This window comes from Caretta caretta, chromosome 7, assembly GCF_965140235.1.
Source record: "Caretta caretta isolate rCarCar2 chromosome 7, rCarCar1.hap1, whole genome shotgun sequence".
NCBI lineage: Eukaryota > Metazoa > Chordata > Testudines > Cheloniidae > Caretta > Caretta caretta.
The window spans coordinates 22869900-22884208 of record NC_134212.1 but is presented as its reverse complement, the minus strand read 5'-3'; the positions used below and the strand labels follow the sequence as shown (position 1 = coordinate 22884208).

General features: G+C 48.5%; 1 protein-coding gene across 5 annotated transcripts in view; it reads left to right on the top strand.

Moving 5' to 3' along the window:
* The window catches only part of CHCHD6 (coiled-coil-helix-coiled-coil-helix domain containing 6), a 200848-nt gene that overhangs the window by 49162 nt on the left and 137377 nt on the right, over positions 1-14309 (top strand). For 4 of the 5 annotated variants that reach the window (XM_048856011.2, XM_048856010.2, XM_048856014.2 and 1 more), the window contains exon 5: positions 5251-5271. The exons of the other annotated variant lie outside the window; for it this stretch is intronic. In XM_048856011.2, coding sequence (XP_048711968.1) covers positions 5251-5271 — 21 coding nt within the window. The remainder of the gene's footprint in view (positions 1-5250; positions 5272-14309) is intronic. 5 annotated transcript variants of the gene reach the window in all.

The window sequence follows — 14309 nt, the reverse complement described above, 5'->3', positions numbered from 1 at the left end:
CTCTGTCTTCTGAGTGGGGTGAGAGAAACCAGCATTGGGTGTGGTCGTCCCCCCCCCCCGTCTAAACATGTGGGGGACAGGCACATGTGACCACTACTGCTACTATCAATCCTCTGTCCCCAGGATTAAAAGTGGTGGTATAGGTGGGTAAACTGTATCCTTTACCAGTGGTCATGAGTGATCCAGAGATAACCCAGGATAAGTTTTGGGTGGGTTCATGATGCAGGTTGTTAATGGGGAGGGGGATCTATTAACTTGTAGATGGAATAAATGTGGTCTGGAATAAGTGAGACACAATCGCTGTGAAACCTCATGATGCCCTTTGAAAGCCATTTTCCTCTTCTGTAAGTTGAGGGGGGGGACTTGGGGACTCTAGAACCTAGTAGGGTGCTCCGGGCTGGGATCGGGGAGTTTGGAGGGCGGGAGGGGGATCAGGGCTGGGGCAGGGGGTTGGGGTGTGGGGGAGAGGCTCAGAGGTGCAGGCTTTGGGCAGTGCTTACCTCAAGCAGCTCCCAGAAGCAGTGGCATGTCCCTTCTCTGGCTCCTACGCAGAGGCGCAGCCAGGTGGCTCTGTATGCTGCTCCATCCCCAGGCACCGCCCCCACAGCTCCCATTGGCCGTGATTCCTGGCCAATGGGAGCTGCGGGGGCGGCGCTTGGTGTGGGGGCAGCATGCAGAGTGGAGCCCCCTGGCTGCCCTCCACATAGGAGCCGGAGGGGGGACATGCCGCTGCTTCTGGGAGCCTCATGGAGTGGTCCCCGACCCTGCTTCTTGGCTGGAGTGCCGGAACGGGGCAAGCCCCAGACCCCGCTCCCCAGTGGGAGCTCGAGGGCCGGATTAAAACGGCCGATGGGCCAGATCCGGCCCATGGGCTGTAGTTTGCCCACACCTGGACTACTTGCTACTTCACCTGTTATCAGACACTGAGGCTTTGTCTACATTGGCACTTCGTTGGCAAAACTTTTGTCGTTCAGGAGTGTTAAAAACACGCACCCCCTGAACGACAGAAGTTTTACAGATGAAAAGCGCCGGTGGGAGCAGCGCTTTGTCGGCAGGAGAGCTCTCTCCCGCTGACAAACAGCGGCTACACTGTGCGCCTTTCAGCAGCATGGCTGTAGCGGCACAGCTGTGTCGCTAAAAGCCTTGTAGTGTAGCCATAGCCTGAATATCTTGAGCATATGTCTGGAAAGCCTCCGCTCGCCACAGACTTCCTGTAGACATTGAATGGCTTGTCTTGCGGCATCCTGTGTTATGAGCTGTGTGTGTATAGTGGTGGTAGTATATGGGGTGGTTAAGTGTAGCAGTGAAAGAACCGGATGTACTCTTGGCTGCATGGCAGCCTGAAAATGAATATGGGGTGGAGGTAAGTATTAAAGTAAACAATGAAAGCATCTGGTTTTACTTTGAAATTTGTAAAATAGATAGTTTTAATTTAAAATAAAAGACCAATCAGCTATGGAGATTACAAACCTGTTTGTAGCAACTCCATAAGCGTAAGAGGTGCTATTGTCCCTGAATCATAAAGGGACTGAGGCCTTTACCGCTACTTTCCATCTTCTATGTTTATAAAATCGTATATGTTTGGTATACATTAGGCTTTGGCTGTTTCAGCACAACCTTTCCTTGAAATTGATTGCAGCTCAGTTGAGAGACTCTTCCCCCTCCCTCGGTTGGCTGGCTATATCTCTGCCTTGTTACGCTTTAACACTGACGTTGGCTTCTGTCTCCCAATAAAGTGGAAGTGTTTAAGTAGGGGAGGGGGCTGGAAGTGTGAGACAGAGGGATACATGGATAATGAGGGTCTAGTCTCAGCCTCAAAGTTCTCTAATACTTATCACCATGGAAACATTTTAGTTTCCAGATTTTCTCCTTGAAGAAACCTCACTGTTTGCCCATTCAAATGATGAAGTCTGGCATCCGGATGCCAGTGTGTCTGATGCAGAGCTCCTCAAACTCTGCTGTGTTACCCCTAAAGGAGTTGCCAGCAGCTGCTTAGGTTACTGTGAACTTATGCCCTTCCCTGTATCCGAGCATCTGCTGTGTCAGATTTGCTCAAGTCTCTTGTAGGTTCTGTCTCAATCCCATTCCTGTCACACTCCACCATCCTGAAGCTGGCAGTGTCCCATAAACCATTGTGCCAGTTTCCAGGCACGCTGACTTTTAATGAAGGAGACATCTAGCCAATGGTCCAGATTCCTGCTGAGCCTTTGGGCACTCTGCAGGATGGGCATATGACCTATCTCAACATAGCAGCTGCTGGAATAACTCCGAGGCAATTGTTGGTGCTGCTCACAGGTTTCATCCTGCCCCAAAGCCCATTCCTTGAGTGTCCACCTTATTGTAGTACATTGCAAGGTAGATGGCAGAAATGATCTGGCTAGGTGCTGAAATGTGTGGTATCATGCACAGGAATGAAATGTCAGAGATCCATACAAATGGACAGATATGCACCACAAGGTTGTGATGACTCATTTTAAAGGGACATCATGTGTTGATGATTTCATTGTGTACTGGACTGAGAACCGCTTAATAGATACTTGGGACTCTACCCCTTGCCTGGTGCGAAGTCTCTACTTGAATGTTAACTTTCCCAACACACACTTATAACTTGCATAGTTCCTGGACATAGCCACAGTCCACTCCAGGTAGACACTGCAGGGCAGTTTAGGCATCAGTCCTTTTCTATGTGGATGTCCAGAATGAAGGTTTACTGGGCTGACATCTGTGTCTGCTTCAGAAGTAACCTTACGCACCTGATACAGTCAAAGGAAGAATCTTTGTTTCTTTTGGGCTCCTAAGTAATAAATCTACCAATGGTATGGTTTACTGTAATTCCTCCATAGCGGGTTGTGTGGGAAGTGAATCTAACCTTGTACTCTTTGTCTCAGCACAGGGATGCTGCAGAGTTGACCAAAGGCTTGAAAATGTGGCTTAAGTATTGGTGCAGAGAGCATAAAATACAGAAGCTTTTAGTTGGCAACTCAAAGCTGAGTCTACACGGCTGGGAAACAAGATATACAAGATGATGTTTCTCTTAGCCAGGCAACTTAAACTCTGAAACAAGTGTTTAGGCACTCTGGGTACATTGTTGTCAGCCAACGTTAATTAATGCAGGTCCATCAAAACCTGTTGGCACAAGCCTGCCAAATGGCAGGTTTTAACCAAGTAGACCCCGGAGGTGGCTTTCTTTTGAATCTCTCTTTCCTTATTTTCCTCTTAGCTGGGCCCTTACTCAGGATGTGATTGACTTTTCCAGTACAGGAGCTGGTCTAGTTACATTTTGGACTGTTTGATAAACTTTTCTGTTTCAGTTTAATGACACTCTTAAAGTGAATTTTATTCTTTGTGAACTGTGCCAAATTTAAAGCCTTTGAGAATGAAGCCTTGTATCCACAGAACAGGCATAGCATGGCAGTAATACAAACTTCCCTTGCAGAATTACCCCCACACATATACACCATTGCATCTCAAACCTGACATGGAGAGGCCCCGTCAAATGTGATGGGGCAAGTTCATTCTTAATATTCTGCGCCTCTGCTGAGGCTGCCCAAAAGAGAGTGAGTCAGTGCCAACATTTATGGATTTTTGTTGCAAATGTTTTTCCCCTAGGAGCATGACAGTTAATGACTTAAGTAAGTGTCCTATTGATGACTGACATAAACCAGCAGAAAGCTACCTGTATGTGGCACATCTTCTGAAATAATATGCATTACGACCTGCACCCATTCCCTCCCACCCATCTACTGAGGGCAGAGTTCAGTACAGCAATGGAGAGGTTAAAATAAACAAAACCAGCACATCCTGTCTAAACTGCAAATACAGGTAGGAAGAAAAATATTGTTGAAACCAGGCTACTGTCATGATCAGTTGTCGATTGTTAGTGAATGCTTGACGTGTTGGCTTGATGGACTGAAGACTTTTTTCTGGTTGTGGTGCATCTGCAGAAAGGAGGAAATTGGCTTTACCCAGGTGAGCTGTAGACGTTCAGTTCCACCCCTCTCTGCTGTTGCAGAGGATCAGGACAGACCGGTTGCATAGCTAATCACACTTCATCCCTCCACAACTTCAGGTGGCTGCTCTCTGCCATTAAAACAACAGCAGCTTCCATAAACCAATTGCTCTGTGCTGTCTGCTGTCTCTGGCACTGAACTACGACCAACAAGAACATCCCTCCTACTTCGCCAAGCCCCCTCCAATAAATAATTGTGATAAAAAAGGCGAGCCCTTCCAAAGTAACCACTTACAGAATGTTCTGCCGAGCAAGTGTAACCCCAAGAAGCAGAGGAGATGTAGCAGTCCTTGACAACGAATAAGCACTCTGGCTGCCTTGTAAACATCTCAGTCTGAAACCAGGCTGTTTATGGGCATTAGAGATGTTTATCATCTTGTACTTGCTTTGCTGCTGCCGGGTTATTGCTTAAGTCAAAAATAATAATAAAAAGTGAGAGACAGGAGATACTGAAATCCTTGTAATCTGTGCATTTTCACTGTGGATTCCCTAAACAATGACCTTGCAAGCAGAAGATGAGGGAGCAAAACAAGACAGCTTGGATTTGGCAGAGAGGTTCAGACTATATACTGTAGGAATATTGGTCTGCCTATGAAAGAGGGCATGGCTGAAAATCTGGTCACCGACTGATCAAATTTTCATTGTCTGAGCTGTCAACTGTAAGGTATCCAGTGCAACTACATGAGTGAAGATGACTTGCTAGCTAGGTCACCTTGAGTATATAAAACTGCTCTTGTGCAGGAGATACTGTACCTGCTCCTCTTGGGGAGCTTGGAAGCTGCGGGGCTTTTGGCCTTGTCCCTCACAGTGCACCTGACAATACCACACCCCTTGCTGTGTGGTGCTACTGATATCAGTATCTCTGATGTTGTGCAGTGCCTTGTATGACTCTGTCTGCATCACATCTGTCTTTGCCTATCATCTGCTCAATAGGGAGCACTGTGCAGCATTCATTGCGGAGGGAGAGAGTGTGCGCGTGGTGGGTGAGTGGGGGTTGGGTTGTTTTATTTTTCTTTAACTACCAAGCCTAAGCCCATTTAACAGCTTCTATTTACAGCACAGTCGCTAACAGGGGACATAGGTACACTGTTAAAAGGCTTGAAGAACTTTTCTGAACTCATCGTATTAAGAGCTGTATTGTGCAGCAGTAGGCAGCCTCCATAAATTACTGATATCTTTTTTCCCCCCCTCTTTCCTACCCCTTCTCTCTTTCTCTCTCCTTTTTTTTTTTTCACCCCAAGCCTGCAGATTTGGATGCCTGGGTAAGCTCTCTCTTTGTCTGCATCTTGCTTATTTCAAGTTGTCATATTGTTACCGCATGCATACAGATTGTTATTGCCGAGCACAGATGCAGGATTTTATTTTGTCATTACATTTTAAAAGGTGTTCAGCTAGAAAATTGCATATTATTTCCTCCATAAAGATTTTCACTGGTTCCTTTTGTGTAGCTTACAGCTGCTGAAACCAAACTTGATAGGGTGATGAGTAGGTGTATGTGGGGCTAAGTGGGTAGCAGAGGCAGGGAGGAAATGAAGGTTTCTCCAGTGTTGCTCATTAGGGCCTAAGTCTGAACCCACTAGTTGGTGGTTAAAAACTTCCTTTGATTTCAGTGGAAGTGATGATAGGGCTGGAGTCTAGAGAACCTGTAATTGGAGCCCTGCAAATCCACGGATATCCGCTTTATATCCGCAGACCACTTTTGAGGATTGGATGCTGATATAAATTTTGTATCTGCACAGGGCTCTACCTGTAATATATTTCGGGGACAAAGAACTCCAGGGTGATTTTGCAGGGCTGAGCTGCCTAACCTAGACATTGAGAACTGTACCAACCACTGTTGATTGGCTAGATTTCTGCCTATGTAACTTAATCCTGATTTAAATAACCCTTTGTTATTTCAATCTTGAATGCCCCTCCATACACAGATCTCAGTCTTGATTTACAGCATCCCTTACTATTTCAGTCTTGCCTTCCACCTTTCAGCTCAGCTATTGCCCATTAGTCTTGACCAGCAGCACTCCAGCTATTCCAGTTCTAGAACACACTACTTTGCTGGTGCACTTCAATCTTGACCAGTAGCACACCGGTTATTCCAGTCCTGGGGTCCTGAACAGGGTTCTCTTCAATATCGTGTCTGCTCCAGTGACTGAAGAAGACACATGGGCAGGCACAAGCAACAAGTGTTTGCAATTTTTAGACTGAGGTGACCCAGATGAGACCTCTTATCTATGCTACTGGATTCATTTGGGGAAGCGGATTCCCCCCCCCTCTCCCCATTAAAATAATTTAAAATAGAAAAAAGGCATTTGTAAGAGAGGTTAGATTTTTTTTTTCTAGTGGGGTGGGATGTAAGGAGGTGCTGTGTCCCATGCCTCTGACCCTGTAAAACACTGTTGGAGTTTGTTACTTCTGAGGGCATTCTGTGCCACAAAAGTAAAAATTCTATGCACAATATTTTAAAATTCTGCAAAACTCTGCAAATTTTATTTGTCAAATAAATGTGGAGGTATTGGGATTGGGGAGCACTGGCTGCACAGAGGTGGGAGATCACCCCCTTGCCCATCCGGGACACGGACTCAGCGGTGAGGCTGCACCCAACCCTGACACAGTGCAAGGACCAGGCCTGCCCCAGAAACACCCTAAGGTCCTGCTCCTCTGTGCCAGGTGCAGGCAGGCAGGCTCAGTAAGGCAGGATCCAAGTATGGGGGGTTGCAGGTGTGGGTTGAGAGGGTTCTGTGTGGGGCAGTCTGGGTGTGGGTGGCTCAGTTGGACATCTGGGTGCGGGAGGGATCTGGATGCACAGGGGTTTGTTGGGGGGTTCTTGGTGCAATGGTAATGGGAGTCTGCAGGGGATCCAGGTGAAGATGGTTGGGGCTCAGCAGGGGGCGAGGGAGTCTGGGCGATGGTTGGGGCTCAGCAGAGGGCGAGGGGTCCAGATGCTGGGGAGTGGGGCTCAGTGGGGGTGGGGCTCAGTAGGGTGGGGATTTTGGTTCCAGGGGGAAGGATGAGGCTCAGCGTGAGGGTCTGGGTTGTTTGAGGGCGTCTGGGTGGATGGGGGAGCAGCTCCCTGTACAGTGATTTCTCCCCCTGTAACTGAGGAGTGATGTGTGCAGAAAGCACATGGGTGTGGGGAAGTTTGCAGAGTCTTCTGCAGCTGGAGGAGAAATTTGGGAGTGGGTCTGACACTGCCCCAGATGCCGTGCAGGGGAAGAGGAAGTCCCGTCCTCCCCAGCCCAGCTGGGGCTAGCAGCTGAGCCTGGCTCAGGGTAGGAGCCACCAGCCGGGTCTTCCCCAGTCCTGCCCCACAGTGATTTACCTCTCTGCCGGCTGCCCTGGGCACCTGAAACATACTGCTGGGGAGGGTTGCATGACTGCTCTTGTGGCTTCCCTTTGCTTCCCTGTCAGAAAGTCATTTTTCTGCAGGGAAGCAAAGAAATCTGCAGGGGACATCATTCTGTGCATGTGCAGTGATGCAGAATTCCCCCAGGAGTAAAAGTTCGTAGACCATATGTGCCCAGTTGAGTGTTGTTCATGGATAAATGAATTTCAGAAGTATCAGTTACCAGATTCTGTGAATTGCCTCTGGGAAGAACTCCCATGGGCCTTGCTACGGACCTTTTCTCCTATGTCAAACCTCCCTTCGCATAGAGACAACCAGTTTTCCTAAAATAGATTTTTGTCTTTTCCACATTTTGGGGTCCTGGATAGTCTTGTTTAAGTGAGGCAGCCTGGTGACAATTGTGAGCTCTGCACTATTGCTGTGCCTCATTCTTGAATCCTGTTTAACCTATCTTAATCTGGCCCTGCCAACAAACTTCCTTTTACTTGTAAATTTTCTCTCTGGTTTGCATGTACATGTCTCACAGATGTGTACTGGAAGCCTGACCTTTGCACAAGTGAAAAGAAGTAAATAAAATGTAAAACTGAGAACTGTATTTTGATTAAAGGGCATAAAATATACATTAACACAGTTGGGATGATACCTGCCATGAGCCCTGCATGGGAAGACTGATTCCAAAGACTTCAAAACTCCGGTACTATGTTGTCATATGATGCAGGCATAGCACTGGAGTTCTCTATTTGGGTACCGAGCTTGTTTCTTGCTCTTTGTGCCTGTGGGAGCAGTGCACTCAACTCCTCAATGATTAATAACCAACCAGTTTAGTAACCAACACAGGTGCCTTCGTAATTATTCATAACATCTTACATGGTGAAGTGAGAGGCGCATGGAAGGAGGGCAATGTGTTGCTTTGCAACAGCTCCTTATGGCTGACCCAAGAGCAGTGGTTTTTGGGGAGATAAGTCCAGACTTCCTTGGCTGAAAAGAAGATTGTTTCTACCCAGAGCCTCTTGGTGTATAGGGTGGGAGGAAGATGTAAAGAGAGAAATTAGGAGGAACCTCAGAAGGACCTTCCACACTCTCTCCCTCTCACAGAATAAACTTCACCAACATCTGTTTGATGTATGGTTAAAAGAGTTGAGTCTTGGAATTTGAAGACGCTAACCCTGGTGCAACAGCTGCTCTGTTGAACAGAGATGAGGTAGTGCACGGGCACTGGACCTTCACTATTCCACCTCAAGAGTACAGAGCACTGAGGGCTTATCTACACAGTTAGTTAGTTAGTGCACAACAAGCTAATGTGCAGTCACAGCCTGGCTTGCCACGCACTAACTAGTGCATGAAAAGTTCTGTAGTGTGCTTTGTCCTGTTTCCATTTTGAAATGGGAGTATGACAAAGCGCACTGCAGCAAGCTAGTGCTCTGTAGATTCACACCTTAGCTTACCATGCAGTAATGCTGCATGTAGACAAGCCCTCAGTTCCCAACACAATTACAGACAATTCTCAGGCATCTTATGCCCTCCTCCTTGCATAGGAGGGAAGAGACCATTTGCACTGTGCTGTCCTCTCTGTTGTCCATTCTGCCCTGCCTCCTCAATCTCCTTGCCTAGTGTGCCCCTTTAGTGAGACGTTCCATCTCCCTTAAATGGTTTCCACTTCCCTTTAGATATACTTATACATCACTCATTTGAGAAGGGGAGTGTGAATTTGGTTGTTGAGAAGTTAGTATTCTACTCTCAAATGCTCCTCTGGAACGCAGTCACTCCTCACACAACATGCCCAAGCCCAACTCAACCTCTTATACATGGACACAAAATGGATCAGCAGCATCCTATTTAGAAACCAGTGTGGTGTTACATATTTCTTCCTCCATCCTTTGTTAGTGAAAAACTTTTTACATTAAAAATGTTTCTGATGCTTTGTTTGCCACCTGCAGTTTCAATCCTCTGTGAAATTTATAATCTTCTCCACAGCAGCCAGCTCTGTTTGGGACATCACAGGCTTCTGACTTCAGGTGAGGAATAAGCAGCAGGACAAGAGGAGCTCTTAATAAATATCCTGCATTCAGGCAAAATGTCCCTAGTTGCCTAACCCAGTTTTGTAATGTTTGGTATAGTGAATATTTCAAATGACACATGTTCTGACTGTACCGTACATACTTCAAACATTATGATAAAGTGTACTGAAGTTCCTAGTCATAACAGCTGGGGGTAGAGGAAAACAGAAAGCAACTTTCAAGCACATCTGTGTCTAAATAGACTTTCTCAAGGCACTTCAGTGGAGTTATTTAAAATGAGCAAATCATTGAAAACATGTCTGAATTACAAGTAAAACTTTTTCAGTAGAACCTCTGGTCTGTAGTTCAACTGGATAATGGTGATAGTGGAGAGAATGATCAGAGAAGTTCATTGGAAATGAGGTATTGGGAGGAAGAATGGTCTGGTCACTGGGGACTAGCATGGGATTCAGGAGACCTGGCTTCAATTCCCTGCTTGGCACAGACTTCCTGTGTGACCATTGGCCGGTCACTTAGTCTCTTTGTGCCTCAGTGCCCCATCTGTGTCAGTATAAGAGGTGCAACTGGCTTCCTTCCCCTCCCCCCCCCCAGTTCTTTCTTACCGCCAGTGATGGTGCTGGGATGTCTCCTTGCTTGGGCAAGTTTTCTTATCTCTGTGTCTAGTAGTAAATTAGTTGTTTAAAGTTTGTATAGTTAATAGTTTAGTTTGTTAGTCCTGTATGGGACTCAGCCTAGGGATGGGGCATGCCCTGGTCCCCGGGCTTCAAACCTTGTGACTGTTGTAAAAATCCTATGCCAGTCGGTGATCCCCATAGAAGCTGTTCGAAGTGTTTAGGGCAGGGGTTGGCAAATTACGGACCGCGAGCTGGATCCGGCCAGCGGGACTGCCACCCCCATGGCGCCACAGGGTGAAGGTGGGCTCCCTGCCTGCCCTGGCCCCGTGCCGCTCCTGGAAGTGGCCAGCACCATTGCCCCCCCTCCTCCAGGGGCCACAGGGACAAGGGCTCCACGCGCTGCTCTCGGCTGCAGGCACTGCAGCTCCCATTGGCCGGGAATGGGGAACCACATCCAATGGGAGCTTCAGGGGAGGTACCCGCAGGTGAGGGCAGCGCGTGGAGCCCTCTACCCCCTCCCTTCCCCCAGGGGCTGCAGGGACATGGTGCTAGAGCGGCACAGGGCCAGGGTAGGCAGGGAGCCTGCCTTAGCCCCGCTGTGTGCCGCTGCTACCCCGGAGCTGCTCCAGGTAAGCAGCACTGGGCCGGAACCTACACCCTGAACCCCTCCTGCACCTCAACCCCCTGTCTTGAGCCCTCTCCCACATTCCACACCCTTCCTGCACCCCAGCCTCCTGCCCTGAGCCCCCTCTTGCACCCCAACCCCTTCCCCTGAATCTCTTCCTGCACTGCACACCCCTACCCCAGCAATACATTCATGGCCCTGAATACAATTTCCCCACCCAGATGTGGCCCTCGGGCCAAAAAGTTTGCCCAACCCTGGTTTAGGGTAAACCCATGTGAGCGACAAGTATCACATTTGCAAGAGCTTCAGGCCATGGATGAAAAAGGAGCGGGACATTCGTCTCCAGGCGCTCCTTGTGGAGTCGGCCCTTGCACTGGCCTCAGAGCCGACGAGACTGGGCTCTCTTCCAAGCACTGAAGCCTCGGTGCAGAGTGCGTGGCTGGCACCGACCTCCAACTGGTGCCGATCCCCATCCCCTTACCAGCTAAAAAGCAAAGAAAGACCAGGAGGGGGTGTTCTCCTATGTCCTGTAAAGGGAAGGAGGGAGCTGGAGGAGAACAAAGACCCACGCGGGGCAGCTCTTCCCCTCCAGGCAGTGGTCAGGTTCCGACTCCTGCTGTGCTGTCCAGCCCACTTCAAGACCCGCCCGCCACCCAGTGAAGCGGAAGAGGCACTCGGCATGTGGAGGTGCTGTCTATGCTGGAGGCCATTCAGGCCACTAAGGACATTCTGTCCCTTCTGGTGCCGCCCACGCTGGCCACTGAGGTGCCCTGTTTGAGGGGTAAACCTGCCTTGGGACCCTTCCAGCGGTCTCCATCAGTGCGGCATTACTGCTCTTGCTCTGTGCCAGGAGGCCCCTCTGTCTGTGGGACTTCTGCATTCAGCATGCAATCCACCTGGATGCCTTGCACCTCCACAGCGTCCGGAACACGCTGGTGGATCGTCTCATCAGGTCCTTCTTCTCTCACCACAAGTGGTCCCTTCACTTGGAGGTCATCAGAATGCTCTTCCAGAAGTGGGGAGCTCCCCGAGTGGACCTGCTCGCCACCAGATAGAACAGGAAGTGTCATCAGTTTTGGTCTCTCCAAGGCCTTGGCAGAGTCTCACTATCCGATGCTTTTCTCCTGTCTTGGTCAGGAGACCTGATGTACACATTCCCACCAATTCCGCTCATAAGCAAAGTCCTCTTGAAGATCAAGAGGGACAAGGCATCAGGTCATTATGATCGCCCCAGCATTGGTTTGGCATGCTCATGGACTTGGCCATAGCAACCTTGTGGCCACTTCCCAACTGCCTGGATCTACTCTCGCAGGATCACGGTCGACTCCTGCACCCGAACCTTACAGCTTGGATGCTGTGTGGCTGAATTCAGAGGAGAAAGCCTGCTTTAGTCAGCTACAGCAGGTTCTCTTGGAGAGCAGAAAGCCTTCCACCAGAGCAACTTGTCTGGCAAAGTGGAAGCGTTTCTCCTGCTGGGTGTCGGAGCGAAATATCTCCCGGACCCAGTAGTCTCTGCAGTCCATCCTGGATTACCTGCTTCACTTAAAGCACCAAGGTCTTGTCTTCTCTTTGATCAAGGTGCACCAGGCAGCCATATTGGCCTTCCATTCTCACATCCAGGGTAGACTGGTATTCTCATGCGAGATGCTGATCAGTGTTCCTGAAAGGCCTTGAAAGACTCTTTCTGCCGATCTGGGACCTGGTTCCACAATGGGACCTCAACCTGGTACTCTCCAGGCTCACGGGTCCATTCTTTGAGCGTATGGCTTCTTGTTCCCTAGGGTTGCATTCCTTGTAGCTATTACCTCGGCGAGATGTTGCCAAGATTAAAGCCCTGTCTTTGGAGCCCCATAAACGGTATTCTACAAGGACAAGGCCCTTTCCTGCCAAAGGTGGTGTCACACTTCCATGTCCACTGGGATATCTTCCTCCCAGTGTTCCGTCCAAAGCCTCACATGACCAATGAGGAGAGGCGGCTGCGCACTCTAGCTGTCAGGTGTGCCCTGGATTTCTGCCTGGAGCGCACCAAGCTCTTTTGCAGATCAATCCAGCTCTTTATCACAATAGCAGACAGGATGAAGGGCCTTCGGGTGTCCTCTCAGAGAAAGTTGAGTTGGTTCACCACCTGCATCCGTAGTTGTTACGAGTTGGTGCAGGCTGTGAAGTAAGTGAAGGCTTACTCAGCTAGGGCTCAGGCATTTTCAGCTGCCTTCCTGGCACATGTCTCTATCCAGGACATCTGGAGGACCACAACATGTTCTTCAGGATCCACATTCACAATGCATTACACCATCACACAGCAAACCAGAGATGACGCTGAATTTGGCAGAGCTGTGTTGCAATCGACATGTCCATGAACTCCTACCTGCCTGCGATGGTACTGCTTGGGAGTCACCTACAATGGAATGGGCATGAGCAAGCACTCGAAAAAGAAGAAATAGACGGTTATCTTTTGTAACTGTTGTTCTTGGAGGTGTGTTGCTCATGTCTATTCCATGACCCACCCTCCTTCCCCTCTGTTGGAGTTCCAGCAAGAAGGAACTGAGGGAAGGGGGGAGCCAGCGGGGCCCCTTATACTAGTGCATTCTCATGCCATTCCAGAGGGGGCCAGAGCCAGTCCTCTATGGATACCACTAAGGGAAAAGCTTCCAGCACCAGTGCATGTGGTGAGCACGCACAACTACAATGGAATGGACATAAGCAGCACATCTCAAAGAACAACAATTACAAAAGTTACTAGTCTTTTCCAGGCCGTCTGCAGACTCAGGGATTTGATTACGCTTGAGTCACATTTAAGCTTTTCTTTGCAACCATGAGGAATAGAAACTTTTTTTTAATATGGAAGCTGAAATTCTTCTTTAACCACATGAATCCTGGAGCTGGGGCTTTAGGCACAGGCCTATAGTGTGTATGCCTTACTCTGGTCCTAAATGGCAGGGAAAGCAAGCATGGGAACCAGAAAGGTTCAAATCTAGTTACCACTTCAGAGAAGTTGACCATTACCATCCCTGTAAAGATGATGCATGTAACAAAAAAGCCGCCTCCTTGCTGCTTTACCAGCATCTTTTTCTGTCCCCCATCCCTCTCTAACTTAAGAGATCCCCTCATTATACCACAGTGTATCCGTCATCAGGATAGCAAATAGAAGGAAACACACAGCAACTCGCTTTCAGATGTAATTTTTCTCATTAACAATGACGGCTGGCTGTAAAATGACAGGTCTGAGCCCACAGGGGACATTCCTGTCCAGGCTGCTTAATCCTATCGGACCAGCATCCTCTACCATTGCATCGGGCATCATTAAAAGTTAAGAATGATGCTGCTGGGATCTGTGTATGTATTAGCAGTGTTTGCATTCGTGTGAAACGGTCTAATAATTTTGCCTTTGAAAGGTCCACTGCCTGGTGATAAGTTAGGTGGTCATGCAGACTTTTGGGGGCACAAGTTCCATCCTCCTCCACTGCAATTTTAATGTTGCTGATTTTTATTTTAAGCTGTTAATAAGAAATATCAGTTCAGTTCCAACAATGCCGTGTTATCTCAATGCCACTCCAACATAGGGGTGAGAGTGCAGTGAACTCCTAACTGTACAAAACTGTTCTCTGAATGGGGAAGCTATGTTCCTATAATACTTTTCTTGTCCTGTTTTTTCTGGCTGATGACTTTAAGCTTGTGTTAGGATGCCTGACTTGCTGTTTGAAGA